A 16544-nucleotide genomic window follows, 5' to 3' on the forward strand; every position below is an offset into this window, starting at 1 on the left:
GTGCAGAAAAGATTTTACTAGAATGGTTCCAGGGATGAGGAACTTCAGTTACGTGGATAGACTGAAGAAGCTGGGGTTGCTTTCCTTAGAGCAGAGAACGTTAAGAGGAGATTTGATAGAAGTGTTCAAAATCATGAAGGGTTTAGATATAGCAAATAGAGAAACTGTTCTCATTGGACATAGATTTAAGGTGATTGGCAAAAGAACCAAAGATAACATGAGGGAAAACTTTTTTACGCATCGAGTAGTTATGATCTGGAATGCTCTGCCTGAAAGGGTGGTGGAAGCAGATTCAATCATGGCTTTCAAAAAGGAATTGGATAAATACTTGATGGGGAAAAAATTTGCAGAGCTATGGGCAAGGAGCGGGGGAATGGGACTAACTGGATTGCTCTTACAAAGAGCTGGCACAGGCTCGATGGGCCGAATAGCCGCTTCCTGTGCTGTACCCATTCTATGATTCTACCTCAAAGATACAGATGCATTAAAATGGATTCACAATGCAATTCCAAGTTTTAAGGGACTAAATTATGACTAAGGAATCAAGTGATTTTAAATATTTTTTTTGCTGGAGAAAAGAAGCCCGAGGGAGAACATGGTGCGGATCTTTGCAATAATCAAAGGTTTAAATGAGGCTCAAGTAAACAAGATATTTAACTTGGACAATGAGCAGAGATCTAGAGGACACAGTTCAAAATTTACTTGCCTAAGCAAGGTTAGCGATTAGGAAAAAAAACCTTTCCTTTTTCCACAGGATAATACGCAAGTGGTTGATTCAATTCCAACGGACTCCTTTTAAAAAGAAGCTGGATCAGTACCCTCTCAAAAAAAGGATTGAGGGCTATAGCAATATTAACACTGCTTGTTGGTTTTCAGGGAAGGTAGAGAAAGAAAATTTGTGTTGAGAAAGTACAGGATCAGTGGTTGGTGTGGGAAGGAGGTCCATGGTAACATAATCTATACGTGGGTTCTGGGTGAAATAGGCTTGATGGACTGAATGCTCACTTTGGATTTCTTTATATCTTTAAACTGTGTCCTGCACTTGAAAAGGAAGCTAATCAAAGGACATGGACTGACTGGAGCGTGAATGAAAGACAATGGATAGAAAAAGATGGTGCGCAAGCACACTAAGACTAAAATTCAAAAATAGACTTGATGTTTGCAAGAGCAGCGGTGGCAGGCCAAATCTAGTCTTTTTTTGGGCACCTAACATCGAAATTGTTAAGGGGGCTTTTCATGTACCTTTTTACTATCCCTAGCCCTATACTAGAAAATTCTATTCAAGGCACATTTTGTGCGTTATAGTCAAAGTAACTGCCAAATTGTGGTTGCATTTGGTTTGCCTAATATCCAGTTTTTATGGCTACTATCCACTAGACTTAAAATGTTGGAATTATTGCGTGTGGTATGTAGCAGCAACAATCGGGTCCATTTGTACTATTATACCTGATACGCATCAAGACAGACCTCAAATGTTTTCAGAATTTGTTTCTTTAAATTGTAAAGAATTTACAATGAAATCATTTTGTAAATGAGGACTGGAAACTGCTGCACAAATGTGTAACTTCAGATGACTTGTTATATGTGGAAACATTTACTATTAAAGAAGAAAGTCAGATGAAATGTTCAAAAAAAGTTGATAAATATGTGTACGTACCTTCTAATTTGTAATGATATTTAACAGGCTGGTTGTACCAAACAAAGGATATTCCTCCCTAGATCAAAGCCCAGATGAAAAACCTTTGGTTGCTCTGGATACCGACAGGTATGTTCTATTCACTGATTTTTGCTTTTAATTATTTGCTCAAACTGGGTTTTAAAAATAATGTGGAGATGCCGGTGATGGACTGGGGTTGACAATTGTAAACAATTTTACAACACCAAGTTATAGTCCAGCAATTTTATTTTAAATTCACAAGCTTTCGGAGGCTTCCTCCTTCGTCAGGTGAAGCCTGACGAAGGAGGAAGCCTCCGAAAGCTTGTGAATTTAAAATAAAATTGCTGGACTATAACTTGGTGTTGTAAAATTGTTTACAATTTTAAAAATAAAATGAACTCTGAGACAAACCCAGATCACCTCTGATGGAAATAGTCAACAGTAAAAGTAAAAGAAAATTTTTCATTTAACTCATTTTCCTCTGATTTTATTTGAATATCCTTAATTATTTTTTTATTAATTCTTGGGTTTTGGGCGTCACTAGTAAGACTGGCATTTATTGCCCATCTCTACTTGTCCTTGAGGTAGACGTAGACAGCCTTCTTGAACCACTGCAGTCCATGTGAAGGTGCTCCCACGGTGGTGTTGGTTGGGGAGTTCCAGGATTTTGACCCGTGGACGATGAAGGAACAGCGATGTATGTCCATGTCAGGATGGTGTGAGACATGGAAAAGAACTTAGAGATGACTCTGTTCCCTTGCACTTGCTGCCCTTGTCCTTTAGGTGTAGAAGTCATGGGTTTGCGAGGTGCTGCTGAACAATTCAAGCCTTGGTGAGTTGCTGCAGGGCGTCCTGCAGATAGTAGAACCATGCTACGTCAGAGGTGGAGGCAGTGGATGTTTAGGCTAGTGATTTGTGTATATTTTCTGTGTTGAGTTAATCTGAAGTTCAAGGGGCACAAACTTAAGCATACCCAATGCACAACTGGCTTAGCCATCCAACGTCAAATCTGACTCAATCATGTCCAGCTCTACTGGGCCTTGTTCCTAGCTGCCAAATCCACCCACTATTCCAGGATCATCCTAGGGACAAAGATAATCCCAGGCTCCTTTTATCTGCTACAACCGTCTTCTGAAACTCCTCTGCTCTATCCCCTCTACTCTTGCCTCTAACAACAAGTTCAAGGAGTTCATGGATTTATTCATCTCGCTCCTTTCACCACTGAGCCATGGCCCCCTGTCCCCTGCTTGAAATCTCATTTTTCTCTCTCTAGTTTCTTACCCATCTCCCTCCACTATCTTCAAGCTCATCTCATCCATGAGACATAAGAACATAAGAGCAGGAGTAGGCCAATCGGCCCCTCGAGCCTGCTCCGCCATTCAATAAGATCATGGCTGATCTGATCCTAACCTCAAATCTAAATTCATGTCCAATTTCCTGCCTGCTCCCCGGAACCCCGAATTCCCTTTACTTCTAGGAAACTGTCTATTTCTGTTTTAAATTTATTTAATGATGTAGCTTCCTGGGGCAGCAAATTCCACAGACCTACTACCCTCTGAGTGAAGAAGTTTCTCCTCATCTCAGTTTTGAAAGAGCAGCCCCTTATTCTAAGATTATGCCCCCTAGTTCTAGTTTCACCCATCCTTGGGAACATCCTTACCGCATCCACCCGATCAAGCCCCTTCACAACCTTATATGTTTCAATAAGATCGCCTCTCATTCTTCTGAACTCCAATGAGTAGAGTCCCAATCTACTCAACCTCTCCTCAAATGTCCGCCTCCTCATCCCCGGGATTAACCGAGTGAACCTTCTTTGTACTGCCTCGAGAGCAAGTATGTCTTTTCTTAAGTATGGACACCAAAACTGTATGCAGTATTCCAGGTGCGGTCTCACCAATACCTTATATAACTGCAGCAATACTTCCCCGTTTTTATATTCTATCCCCCTAGCAATAAAAGCCAACATTCCGTTGGCCGCTTTGATCACCTGCTGCACCTGCATACTAACTTTTTGATTTTCTTGCACTAGGACCCCCAGATCCCTTTGTACTGCAGCACTTTCCAGTTTCTTGCCATTAAGATAATAACTTGCTCTCTGATTTTTTTCCTGCCAAAGTGCATAACCTCACATTTTCCAATATCGTATTGCATCTGCCAAATCTCTGCCCACTCACCCAGACTGACGATATCCCCTTGTAGGTTTTTTATGTCCTCCTCACTCTCCACTTTCCCTCCCATCTTTGTATCATCTGCAAACTTTGATATGTTACACTCTGTCCCCTCCTCCAAATCGTTAATATAGATTGTAAAGAGCTGGGGACCCAGCACCGACCCCTGCGGAACACCACTGGCCACTGGTTGCCAGTCCGAGAATGAACCATCTATCCCAACTCTCTGCTTCCTGTTAGATAACCAATCCTCCACCCATGCCAGAATATTACCCCCAATCCAGTGATTCTTTATCTTGAGCAATAATCTTTTATGTGGCACCTTGTCGAATGCCTTCTGGAAGTCTAAATACACTACGTCCACTGGTTCCCCTTTATCCACCCTGTACGTTATGTCCTCAAAGAACTCAAGCAAATTTGTCAGACATGACTTCCCCTTCGTAAAGCCATGCTGACTTTGTCCTATTAAATTATGTTTACCCAAATGTTCCGCTATTGTCTCCTTAATAATAGACTCCAAAATTTTACCCACCACAGATGTTAGGCTAACTGGTCTATAATTTCCAGCCTTGTGCCTACTACCCTTTTTAAATAAGGGTGTTACATTAGCAGTTTTCCAATCTGCCGGGACCTTTGCCGAGTCCAGAGAATTTTGGAAAATTATTACCAAAGCATCCACAATCCCTACTGCCACTTCCCTCAAGACCCTAGGATGTAAGCCATCAGGTCCAGGGGATTTATCCGCCTTGAGTCCCATTAATTGACTGAGTACCAATTCCTTAGTGATTTTAATCGTATTTAGCTCCTCCCCCCCCAGAGCCCCCTGTTTGTCCAGTGTTGGGATATTCTTAGTGACCTCTACCGTAAAGACTGAAACAAAATATTTGTTCAGCATTTTTGCCATCTCCATGTTTCCCACCATTAATTTCCCGGTCTCATCCTCTAAGGGACCTACGTTTGCCTTAGCCACCCTTTTTTCTTTTTATATAACTGTAGAAACTCTTGCTATCTGTTTTTATATTTTTTGCTAATTTATTTTCATAATCTATCTTCAATCCTTTCGTTACTTTTTGCTGTCTTTTGAAGACTTCCCAATCTTCTATCCTCCCACTAAGTTTGGCTACCTTATGTCCTTGTTTTTAGTTGGATACTATCCTTAATTTCTTTACTTAGCCATGGATGGCTGTCATTTCTTTTACACCCTTTTTTCCTCAGTGGAATATTTTTTTTTTGAAAGTTGTAAAATAACTCCTTAAATGAACACCACTGTTCATGTACCGTCTTACCCTTTAATCTATTTTCCCAGTCCACTTTAATCAATTCCGCTCTCATACCATCATGGTCTCCTTTATTCAAGCTCAGTATGCTTGTTTGAGAACCAACCTTCTCACCCTCTAATTGGATATGGAATGTAACCATGTTATGGTCACTCATTCCAAGGGGATCCTTAACTAGGACATTATTAATTAATCCTGGCTCATTACACAGGACCAGGTCCAAGGTTGCTTGCCCCCTTGTAGGATCAGTTACATACTGCTCAAGAAATCCATCCCTAATACACTCAATAAACTCTTCCTCAAGGCTGCCCTGCCCAATTTGATTTGTCCAGTTAATATGATAGTTAAAATCCCCCATAATTATAGCTGTTCCCTTATTACATGCCCCGACTATTTCCTGATTAATACTTCTTCCAGCAGAGTTGCAACTATTAGGAGGCCTATATACTACGCCCACGACTGTTTTTTTCCCCTTTATTATTCCTTATCTCTACCCAAACTGTTTCATTATCCTGATCCTTTGTCCCAATAACATTTCTCTGTATTACAGTGATTCCTTCCTTTATTAACATAGCCACCCCACCTCCCCTTCCTTCCTGCCTGTCCTTCCTGATTGTTAAATACCCTGGCATATTTAATTCCCAGTCGTTGTCACCCTGCAGCCATGTTTCTGTAATGGCCACAAGATCATACCCATACGTAGTTATTTGTGCCGTTAACTCGTCCATTTTGTTACAAATGCTACGTGCATTCAGATAAAGAACTTTCAAATATGTTTTGTGACACTTAGTTCCTGCTTTTTCCTTTTTTAACACTTTACCTTTTACTCTATACCTTCTGTCCCTTCCTGACACGCTTTCCTCTGTCTCCCTGCTCAGGTTCCCAACCCCCTGCCACAGCTTTGATGCTGGGTTAAATGCCTTACGCCTTCTAGTTTTTATTTTATCTGTCGTGTCTAAAGTACACTTTCCGCTGCTCTACGCTTTTCCCTTTCACTTGTTCTTGAACAACTGTTTGTACTATTTGTATTGTAGATTTCCCCTGGGTCTTTCCCCCCCCCCCCCCCCCCCCAGCCCTCTCACTGCTCTCAATTTTATTCCCTTCTGACTCCCCGCTCAGGTTCCCATCCCCCTGCCACTCTAGTTTAAACCTTCCCCAACAGCACTAGCAAACACCCTTGTGAGGACATTGGTCCCGGTCCTGCCCCCGTTCCCTCAAATCCATTCCCACTGAACTCCTGTCTATCCAACTTCTGCTTCTGGGCCCCCATACCAGCAGATCTTGTAACTGCTTTCCTCTCCTTAGGCATTGTCCCCTTCCTTTTTCAAAACTGCCACTACCATCTTCTCAAAAAAAAACACCCTAAATCCCTCTGTCCTTGCTCACAACCGCTCCAACACTTCGCTTTCCTCTCCAAGGTCCTTGGATATGTGGTCATCTCCCAAATCCATGCCCCATCTTACTTGCAACTCCCTGTTTAAATCCATACAATCAAGTTTCCACCTCTCCCACAGCACCAAAATGGCCCTAACCAAAGTCATGAATGTCATTCTCTCTGATTTGTGGCCCTGGTGCATTATCCTTTCTTGAACTTTCTGCAGTCTTTGACAAGGTTGACCACACCATCCTCCTCCAATGCCTCTCCTCCATTGTCCACCTCAGTGAGACTGCCCTTGCTTGGTTTCAATCTGTCGTATCTGATCGTAGTTAGATCATCTCTAGAAATAGGATAAAGGGTCAGTCATTTAAGACTGAGATGAGGAGGCACTTCTTCACTCGGGGTTGTGAATCTTTGGAATTCTCTACCCCAGAGGGCTGTGGATGCTGAGTCATTGAATATGTTCAAGGCTGAGATAGGTAGATTTTTGGACTCTAGGAGAATCAAGGGAGATGAGGATCGAGTAGGAAAGTGAAGTTGAGGTCAAAGATCAGCCATGATCTTATTGAATGGCAGAGCATGCTCAAGGGACTGCATGGCCTACTCCTGCTCCTATTTCTTATGTTCCAAATGGCTTCACTTTCCACTGCTGCATTGTTAACCACCAAGGATCTGCTTTTGGCCCTTTCTTTTCCCTTATCTGCATGATTCCCCATGAGGACATTATCTGCAGACATGGGGTTAGCTTCCACACGTATGCTGATGATGCTCAGTTCTGCTCTCCATCACCGCTATCAATCCTTCCACTGCTTCTGTGCTATTAGACTGTTTGTCTAACATCTAGTCTTGAAACCCTAACCTTCTGCAACTAAATGTTAGGAAAACCAAAATTATCGTAGGTCCCCGCCACAAACTCCATACCCTCACCATTGACTCCATGCTGGCCACTGTCTCAGGCCAAACCAGACTGTTTGCAACCTCTGGCTAAGTTTCTGCATCCTGTCTATCACAATGACTACCTACTTACAGTTTTGTAACGTTGCCAGCCTCCAGCTCTACTTCAGTTCATCTGCCACTGAAACCCTCGTGTATAGCTTTGACACCTCCAGACTTGATTACTTCAATCCTCCACCTCTGACCTTGCTGACTTGCGTTCTCTCCTGGTCTCCCTCAATGCCTTAAATTTGAAGTTCTCATTCTTGTTTTTAAATCTCTTCCCGACGCTGCCTCTTCCAATTTCTGTAACCTCTCCCAGCCCCCCAAATTCTCCGATCCTCTGACTCTGGCCTTTTATTCATCTCTGCTTCCTTCATCTCACCATTGATGGCCCTCCCTACCTCTGGTTATGGAACAGCCTAATTGCATGGCGAGGGATTGTACTGATTTATTTAAAAACGTAAAACCAGTAATGAATGGGTCAATGTGGGTTAGCGGAATCTCCTCTCATACTAGTTCAAAAACGGTAAAACTTACTGTTTATATTTCCAAGTACAATCCGTTTTTTGTTAGCAGTGCTGTTTGTAAATTATTGAACTCCCCAGCATTCATCCAATAAGGTATCTGGCACATTATAACCCCGAGTCAGGTCGGTACGACAACCCTGTTTGGTGTCAAATGGGAGTGAAATAGTCTGGTATTATATGGAGGTGTTTGTTCTGTTGATGAGGGAATAACAGCTTAGTCATTCTCTTTTGAACGAGCCTTACTTATTAATGTTATAACTTTGTTTTAAAACTAAGCAACCAGCCACTTATTGATAAGCCCAACTGTCAGAAGTGGAAAAAAAACAAATCAGGATTTGAAACAATAATGAGGGGCTCTTACTTTAAGCAGACTGATGCTCTTTCACACTGTTTCGATTATAATCAATGAGAATTAATTATAAAATAAGAAACTAACTAGCTCTTTTATGGAAACATTAAATAACCTGTTCTGTGTCCGGCCCCAGCACCTTGGATGTATATTGGACATTGGCTGCGCCGCTTCTGACTCACTGCTATTTTAATTGCAGTTTATTCTAATCAGTTCTCCAACAAATGTTGGTATAAATTCGCCATTGAAGGATCGTGGAGACCAACGGTCTAAGCTATGGGCAAATGCGCTGTTCCAGGAAATTCTGGGCCTTTTGTGCTTATTGTAGGTGACAAACAGAGGTCAGATTGATCCCAAAATCTGACCTCTATTTGCTACTATAGAGCAACATTAGTATATTTTGAGTGGGTGCTGACATACACCAGACCTTTCATTTATTACTAATTCAGGTGCTTGGAAGTATAACATTTTAGAATTCTCTCTGGTGGATGGTAAAATTCTCCAAACTTTTTTGTAGAGTTTAATCATGTTGGCATCCCCCCCCCCCCCCCTTAGCAATTACTAGCCATTTGTATTTTTTTAATCTGCAAAACATAATACAGCATCTACAAAAATAAATGATTGTTACCTTTCCACAAAGATTTTCAGATGAATGTTTAATTTCACAAAATTCTGCCATTTACATTATGAAAGAGGTCATTTAATTTCCTTCAGTTGGGGCTTTAGAACCTTGAGATGAAGCTCCCTATGACCTACGCCATGCTTTATACTTCGTGATCAGTTTATCAAGGTTGCTTTTTAACAGATTAGCTTCCCTTCAGCTAGAAATAAAAATTTGTGATAGCTTGTTAAATTTAAAATGTGTCTTGGGATTAGCTAGGGAAATAGCTTTGGAGCATAAATTAGCTTTAAACTTGAAGGAGTCTGATTGCCACGAATTTTGACTTGGTACTCAAACTTCAGTTTTTTAAAATGAACACCCGATCATCATTATACGAACATACGAATTAAGAGCAGGAATAGGCCATTTGGCTCTTCGAGCCTGCTCAGCCATTTGATAAGATCATGGCTGGTCTGATTGTGACTTCAACCCTACTTTCCCGTCTACCTACTATAACCTTTGACTCGCTTGTTAATCAGGAATCTATCTAACTCGGCTTTAAAAATATTCAATGACCCTGCCTCCACTACTCTCTGGGGAACGGAGTTCCACAGACTCACGACCCTCAGAGAAAAAAATTCTCCTAGTCTCTGTCTTAAATGGGAGACCTCTTATTTTTAAACTGTGGCCCCTAGTTCTAATCTCTCCCACAAGGGGAAACATCCTCTCAGCATCTACCCCTTCTAATCCCCTCAGGATCTTATATGTTTCAATAAAATCACCTCTCATTCTTCCAAGCTCCAATATATACAGGCCCAACTTGTCCAACCTTTCCTCATAAGATAACCCCCTCATCCCAGGAATCAGTCGAATGAACCTTCTCTGAACGCCTCTGAAGCAATTATGTCCTTTCTTAAATAAGGAGACCAAAACTGCACACAGTATTCTAGATGTGGTCTCAGCAATGCCCTGTACAACTGCAGCAAAACAGCTCTACTTTTATATTCCATTCCCCTTGCAATAAATGACAACATTCCATTTGCTTTCCTAATCATTTGCTGTACCTGCATACTAACTTTTTGTGAACTTTATAATGTTTGCCATTGTGATATAGTGATATTACCCCACCAGTGGAGCTGGCAGACACGTCCCTGCCTGATCGAGTGGTTACTATGGTAGCAGCTCCAATACAGATTTTCTGATCCTTTCATTGATAATGAAACAATTTTCCAAACATAGTACCTTTCTGAAATTGTACAGGTTTAACTTCAGAAATACATTTATAATTATACTGATGAAACTTTTAATGTTTATCCCAAAATTTTAATTCTAACTGGACAGATTTTCTCAAGATGCAGGGAATATAAACCTAGAATTTTTTTTTTCATAATATTTAGGACTAGAAAAGGCCACTGCAATATGTTTGGTTGGTCAGTCACAGGGTAAAGGGTTGGCCATTTAGGACTGAGATGAGGAGAAATTTCTTCACTCAGGGATGTGAATCTTTAAACTTCTCTACCTCAGGGCTGTGGATGCTTAGTTGTTGAGTGTATTCAAGACTGAGATCGATAGATTTTTGGACTCTAAGGGAGTCAAGGGATATGGTGATCGGGCAGGAAAGTGGAGTAGAGATAGAAGATCAGCTATGATCTTATTGAATGGCAGAGCAGGCTCGAGGGGCCGTATGGCCGCCTACTGCTCCCATTTCTTATGATCTCCTCTTTAATATTCTATTCCCTTCACAAAATATGAAAAAAAATTAATCTTACAAGACTGCTTTTTTATAAAATTCATTTATATTTGTAAAACCTGTCTCCTAACTAAGATTTCAAGACATCTCTAGTCATTTTAAGTCACCCAGCTGTTTTCTATAAGAAGTGACATTGTTTCTGCAAAATTAAACTCATCTCTCTAACTAATTGCCTGTTAAAGCTAAAACGCTGCAAGCAATCAAATCTATACTAGGACATAAAAATATTGTAGAGAAGTCTGAATATTGTTGTTTGAAAAATAAAACTTGTTTCTATTTTATTGCAGCGATGATGACTTTGACATGTCAAGGTACTCTTCGTCAGGCTATTCTTCGGCTGAGGTGAGATATTTGTATAGATGATAGCTTAGGTAGACACAAGAAAGACAAAAGGTAAAGAAAACAAATAACAACCAGTGCTGTTTGATTTCATATAAATGCATTTAACCGTTATATCTTTGAATCTATCTTCTCGGGTGTTCTTGCTAGGTGCATTCCCTACTGTTGTTCTGTTGCCATCACTTAGCATAGAGGCTTTTTTATCTGACTGTTTTGATCGATGCTACTCAGTCCAGTTGATCTGTCGCCTGTACTTTGACAAAGATCTGTTTTATTTTTATTTAGCTCTGGCATGCTGCTACTCAACTCATCAATGGGCCGCATACTCCCATAGCACCCACTACAATGAACTTTGCAGCCTCTGTTGTTCTGCTGGAGATTGCAGCAAAGGCTTTTTTATACATATTAATTTTAAATATAACAGTTATTAAAATTGCCAATGCCTGGTAGTTGAAGCTCTGACTGCTCCATTGGCAAATGCTGTCCCTGCTCTGCCTTCCTCCCCACCACGAGCAGGGAGAGAGATCTACTGCAGCAAAAAAAAGCTGCAATGGATTGAGACAGGAAAAGAACTGCAGGAGAGAATAGAGATTTGAGGGAGAGAAAGGAATAGAGGTTTAGTCACCTGTCTGATATCCAAATGACTAAACATGAATGAATGAAAAGCATTTCAATTCAGTCAAAACATACCAACTCTAAACGACACTGTGTCCTAAGGCTCAATTTAAAACAACCATACTACCAGAATAGCTTCTACTGTACGCATTTTCTTCATTAGCATGGTCCGTTTTCATCATCCAGCCACCTGTGACTATCAGGCGACCCATGACCACTGGTTTACAAGCTTCAGATTGCTGACCCCTATCTGCCTTGAGCCACCATTCTGCAAACGAGCCATGGATTACTTTTCCAGCATCAGATCCTCCTGTCATCTCCAGTTCTGGGATCTTCTTGGACTTTGACGCTTTGTCATCTTCCTGATTCTCCACTAGCAGAATACTTCCTGAACTCTGAACCTCCAAGGTCATAACCAAAGTAAAATCAACAACTTTGAAGTCCTAGGCAGGCTAAAAGGACTCAAAATAAACAAATCACTAGAAATAAGTGGTATTTATCTGAGTGCTGAAAGAAACTAGGAGAAGATTTATGAGCTCCTGACAACCACAAGTGGATCACTGGACATGGGGGAGATACCAGTAGTATGGAAACAGGCCTTTGTGGCTCCATTACTCAATGAAAAATGTGACCCAGGCAATTACAGATCCATTAGTCTCACTTCCGTTTTGTGTAAAATAATGAAATCAATTATCAGGACTAAATTTCAGTATCTGTTCAATAATAACCTAGTTAGCAGCTACCATGGATTCAGAAAGGGAGGGTCATGCCAACCAAACTGCTTGATTACTTTGAAAAAGTAACGACCCAAGTGGACTATGGAAGGCCCTATGACATAGTGTACCTCGACCTCCAAAAGGCATTTGATGCACAATCCCACATGAAATACTATTAATCAAACTCAACAGCTGTGCGGATTCACAGTTAACCCTGAGAACGGATAAGAAACTGGTGAAGGATATAAAACAATGAGTAATCATTGTAGGAGTTACATCGGGGTGGAGGGAAGTACTGAGTGGGGTGCTCCAGAGCTTGTTGGGAGAACTGCAGAAACTCAATGTAAAGTGGTCACTGATGACAGATTACCCTTTTAGACTGCCTTCTAAGGCTTCTATTATTGCCTCTTAAAATTTCAGTAGAAATTTGCCATTGATATCAAGCTAGGAGGATAGTGAAATTGGATGGGCCAGCTTAGAAATTATAAAGAAGGAACATGAGCAGATAATGGAAAATAAAATTTAATGTGAACAAGTCCAAAGTAATGAACATAGGAAGGAAAAATAAGCAAAACCTCCACAAACAGTGTTGAAATAGGTAAGAATTAAGTTGAAAGGGAACTAGAAGTCTTAGTAGACTCAATATTGAATTATGAGGGAAGAACTGGAGAAACTCGGGTACTTCATATAAAACATACAAAATTGACTGGCAGGAAAAGACCAGCTGGTCCAGGTCCATCAAGCCTGCTCCACACTCATGACAGGAGCATCATGACTAGAGACTTCCTTCTGCCACCCCCCCCCCCCCCCCCAAGCCATGTTATCTCCTGGGAGAGGCAAAAACCCCAGGGCAAATAAGGAAAAAAACACTCTGGGAAAATTCCTCTGCGACCCCGCCCCCCGACCGCCTCAAACAATTGAAACTAGTCCAGAGAATCACATGGACCAAGTGTTTTCTATAGAGACACTTGCCTTCTTTATGATGCAGTCTCTGTCCCAGTCAAGAACTGGTCCAGCTCCCTCTTGAAGGCATGTAAAGAGTCAACACCTTCCACACCAGCTGGCATTGTATTCCAGAGGCTCACTAGTCTCTAGGGAAAAGAAAAATTGCCTAATATCCAGTCTATTCCTACCCTTACATAGTTTAAACTCCTGTCCCTGGTCCTCCTCAATCTACTAAACTAGAATAATCTATCATTAGACACGCTATCCAGCCCTTTAATTGTTTTATAGACCTCTATCAGGTCACCTCTAAGTCTATGCTGCTCTGAAGTAAATAGGGCCTGGAATGGAGGTGTTTGTGAGGCTGTCACATGGAGGTATACAAGGTTCTTAAGGGTATGGAAAAGGTAAATCCAGACTCTTGCTTTAAAATAAATTGAGTCGGACAAACTAATAAAAGTTTAGGACTGATAGTAGGAAGTTTTTCACTGATCATCAATAAATGGAATGCACCCCTGGAAATTGGGGTGAAAATCCTATATCATTCAGGAGATAGTTGGATGCTACAATGGTGGACTGTAGCTTGCTTCTGGATGGATGAATTAAGATGAGCTGTGAATGGCCTCCTTCATCTGCAGTTATCTTGTGATCTCTTCTCTCCCAATAAGTTCCACGTTTTCTAAGCCCAGCCAATAGGAATGATGAGCGTCTGAAGTATTCAGACCTGTGACATGTTCTATAGGCCTAAAGTGATCGAATAAAATATCAGTTGAGGTAATGGCTTATAGTCACTGACCTGACAATAGGCTGACCAATTTACCAATGGCATTACAGCCACACATGACGAATGTGTATTCTCTCCAACCATATAATCTAAACCTGCTGTAAGCAAAATTAAATTGATTAACCATGTCTCATATAACTATAAAAATAGACAGTCTCATGATTTGAAGGATGACAGAACCCCCATCTGTCACAGCTAATTCAAATACGAAAAAAAAGCTATAGAGAAAACACACAATTCTTGAGACAATCCAGTTTGCATTGATGATGCGGTGTACAGTGTCAGTAGGAAGAATATGTTTGCTTTGCTGTGTGGGATGTATGAATATGTGGGGACTCACTGATGACAGATTACCCTTTTAGACTGCCTTCTAAGGCTTCTATTATTGCCTCTTAAAATTTCAGTAGAAATTTTTTTCATGCAAGAAATGCCACTCAAATCCCAAATTGATTTTAAAAACGGAACAAATTGTGCAGTCTGGATATCCAGAGTACATCTTCAGTGGAACATAGCCAAAATAGTTAGTTCACTGCTGAGCCGTCTATATTTGAGGCCTTGTCAATTATTGTCAAGCTTCCCAGGCCATTTCCAAGCCTGCTGTGGATCCTTATTGCAGAATAGTAAGAAATGAAAATTCACAGGGATTGATGATTGAGGACTCATGGTCTGGCGGTTACACCAAATGGCCTTCAAGCCCACAGATTTATACAAAATTATGTTGGCACACTGGCTTGCATATTTGTGAAGGCTTTGAAAGGAGGGTGCAGATCTTTCCTCCATGGTCACAACAGAACCGCTCAAACCCAAGAACATTTCCAAAGATATAATTTTAAATTTCAGTTAAGTCTTGTACCACTTGTTAAAAGCAGTTTAAAAACTTCTTGTTAAAAGTTAAATATTTTGACGATCCAAGCAAGCGGTCTAGCATAGAGGAATTTTACTACTTTGAGTGCCATGTGTGGTCTGCACAATGATCATGATTTTCAGTAAAAACATTCCACCCCCAGGATACCCAGTTTCAAAACCTCTGCGACAGAAAAGTGAGGCGACGTGCTCATTTTTTAAAAAATGGATCTTCTCTTCCTGAGAAATATTCAACTTCCCACCACCACCTATGGTGCTTATAGTTTGGGGGTGGGTGACAGTGATGTGTAGGTGTAACTTCTCTATTTCTTATGCACTTGGTTTTCAAATAACATCACCTTAATATGGGAGTCTTTCTCTTTGTTTGCAGATTGTTGCCATGTTCTCCTGAGTGCAGATTAGCTGCTCTCCCATTAATTTTTAGGTATTATGAACAGGGAAAATATTTTGAGAGCATTGCTTGCTTTTTTTTTTGATTTGAAGCAGATTATTGTTTTGTATAAACCTAAACGGTGTAGTAGAAATTAAATACTTCCTATTTTTTTACATATTAACTGATAATTTAACTTGAAGACTTGGGAAAACTTTACTATCTGATCCAATTTGTTTTTCTCGCTTTAGTCTGCAGATGCTACAAAATGTTAACAATAGCATTTCAATATACCCAAGAAAATCCCAACTAAGCTGCTGACTTTTATTTTCTCTTTATAGCAGATTAACCAAGACTTGAATATCCAGCTCTTGAAAGATGGCTATCGGTTAGATGAAATTCCAGATGACGAAGACTTGGATCTTATTCCCCCCAAATCAGTAAACCCCACCTGCATGTGTTGCCAGGCCACCTCTACCACTTGCAATGTTCAATAATATGACTGACGCTTTCCACTGTAATTGTAAAACTAACAGCCATTGCTTCCTCCTATGGTAGGACATGCACTTTGTGTCCGTGTTTCATTGTGGCATTCATAAGTGGATGTGAATGCAGTGTTGAGTTTGTCTGTGATAGAAGGTGACAATTAATCCCACTGCTTAGCAGTGGTTGTATTGTGTAACCCAGATTAATTTTCCCCCCATCTGCTTCAGGAGTTGGGGGGGGGGGTGGGGTGGGGGAATAGAACACTGCTTCGGGTATGATTCAAAGCTCTGTCATGACCTGTAAACAAAATCCGACAGTTCTTGTGTCTACTAACATTTAGCTGTTATTTAAAGGGTACTTGTTTATGTTTATATACCTGTTTACCATTGTATTTGGAGCCAATGATATTTAACCTAAAAGTGGTTGACTTTTTTTTAGAAACATTACGATCTCATTGTCTCTCTCTCTTATTTCATGTTAATATTTTATGTTGGATGTTTCTGACTTTTATATTAACATTTAGAATTTGTTAACACTAAGATAGTCTTTTGTTTTGAAAGATTTTACATATCTACCCAAACCCCACTGTGGGTAAAACCAAAGTACCCTTTATTGTGATGTACAGTTACTTATATACACACATTTTGGACCATTATTGTAAACATTGGGTCTTATTTTTCAAGGTTGTCTTCCCCTTGTATGTATTCAGTTGTGAAAAGGGAGATATATTTATTTTCTGTATTGTGATCACTAATAATTTTGTTAGAAAAAAATCATGCAATGAG

At 40.5% G+C, this 16544-nt stretch overlaps 1 protein-coding gene across 2 annotated transcripts in view; it reads left to right on the top strand.

The window, feature by feature from the left end:
- fam219aa (family with sequence similarity 219 member Aa) overlaps window positions 1–16041 on the top strand; it is a 71337-nt gene extending 55296 nt beyond the window's left edge. The window contains exons 4-6 of one of the 2 annotated variants that reach the window (XM_067984451.1): window positions 1685–1765; window positions 10931–10985; window positions 15615–16041. In XM_067984451.1, coding sequence (XP_067840552.1) covers window positions 1685–1765; window positions 10931–10985; window positions 15615–15770 — 292 coding nt within the window. In that variant the 3' untranslated portion in view covers window positions 15771–16041. The remainder of the gene's footprint in view (window positions 1–1684; window positions 1766–10930; window positions 10986–15614) is intronic. The other variant, XM_067984459.1, reaches the window with a different exon arrangement.
- Window positions 16042–16544: the final 503 nt, after the last annotated feature.

The sequence above is a fragment of the Heptranchias perlo genome, chromosome 1 (assembly GCF_035084215.1).
Source record: "Heptranchias perlo isolate sHepPer1 chromosome 1, sHepPer1.hap1, whole genome shotgun sequence".
Lineage (NCBI taxonomy): Eukaryota > Metazoa > Chordata > Chondrichthyes > Hexanchiformes > Hexanchidae > Heptranchias > Heptranchias perlo.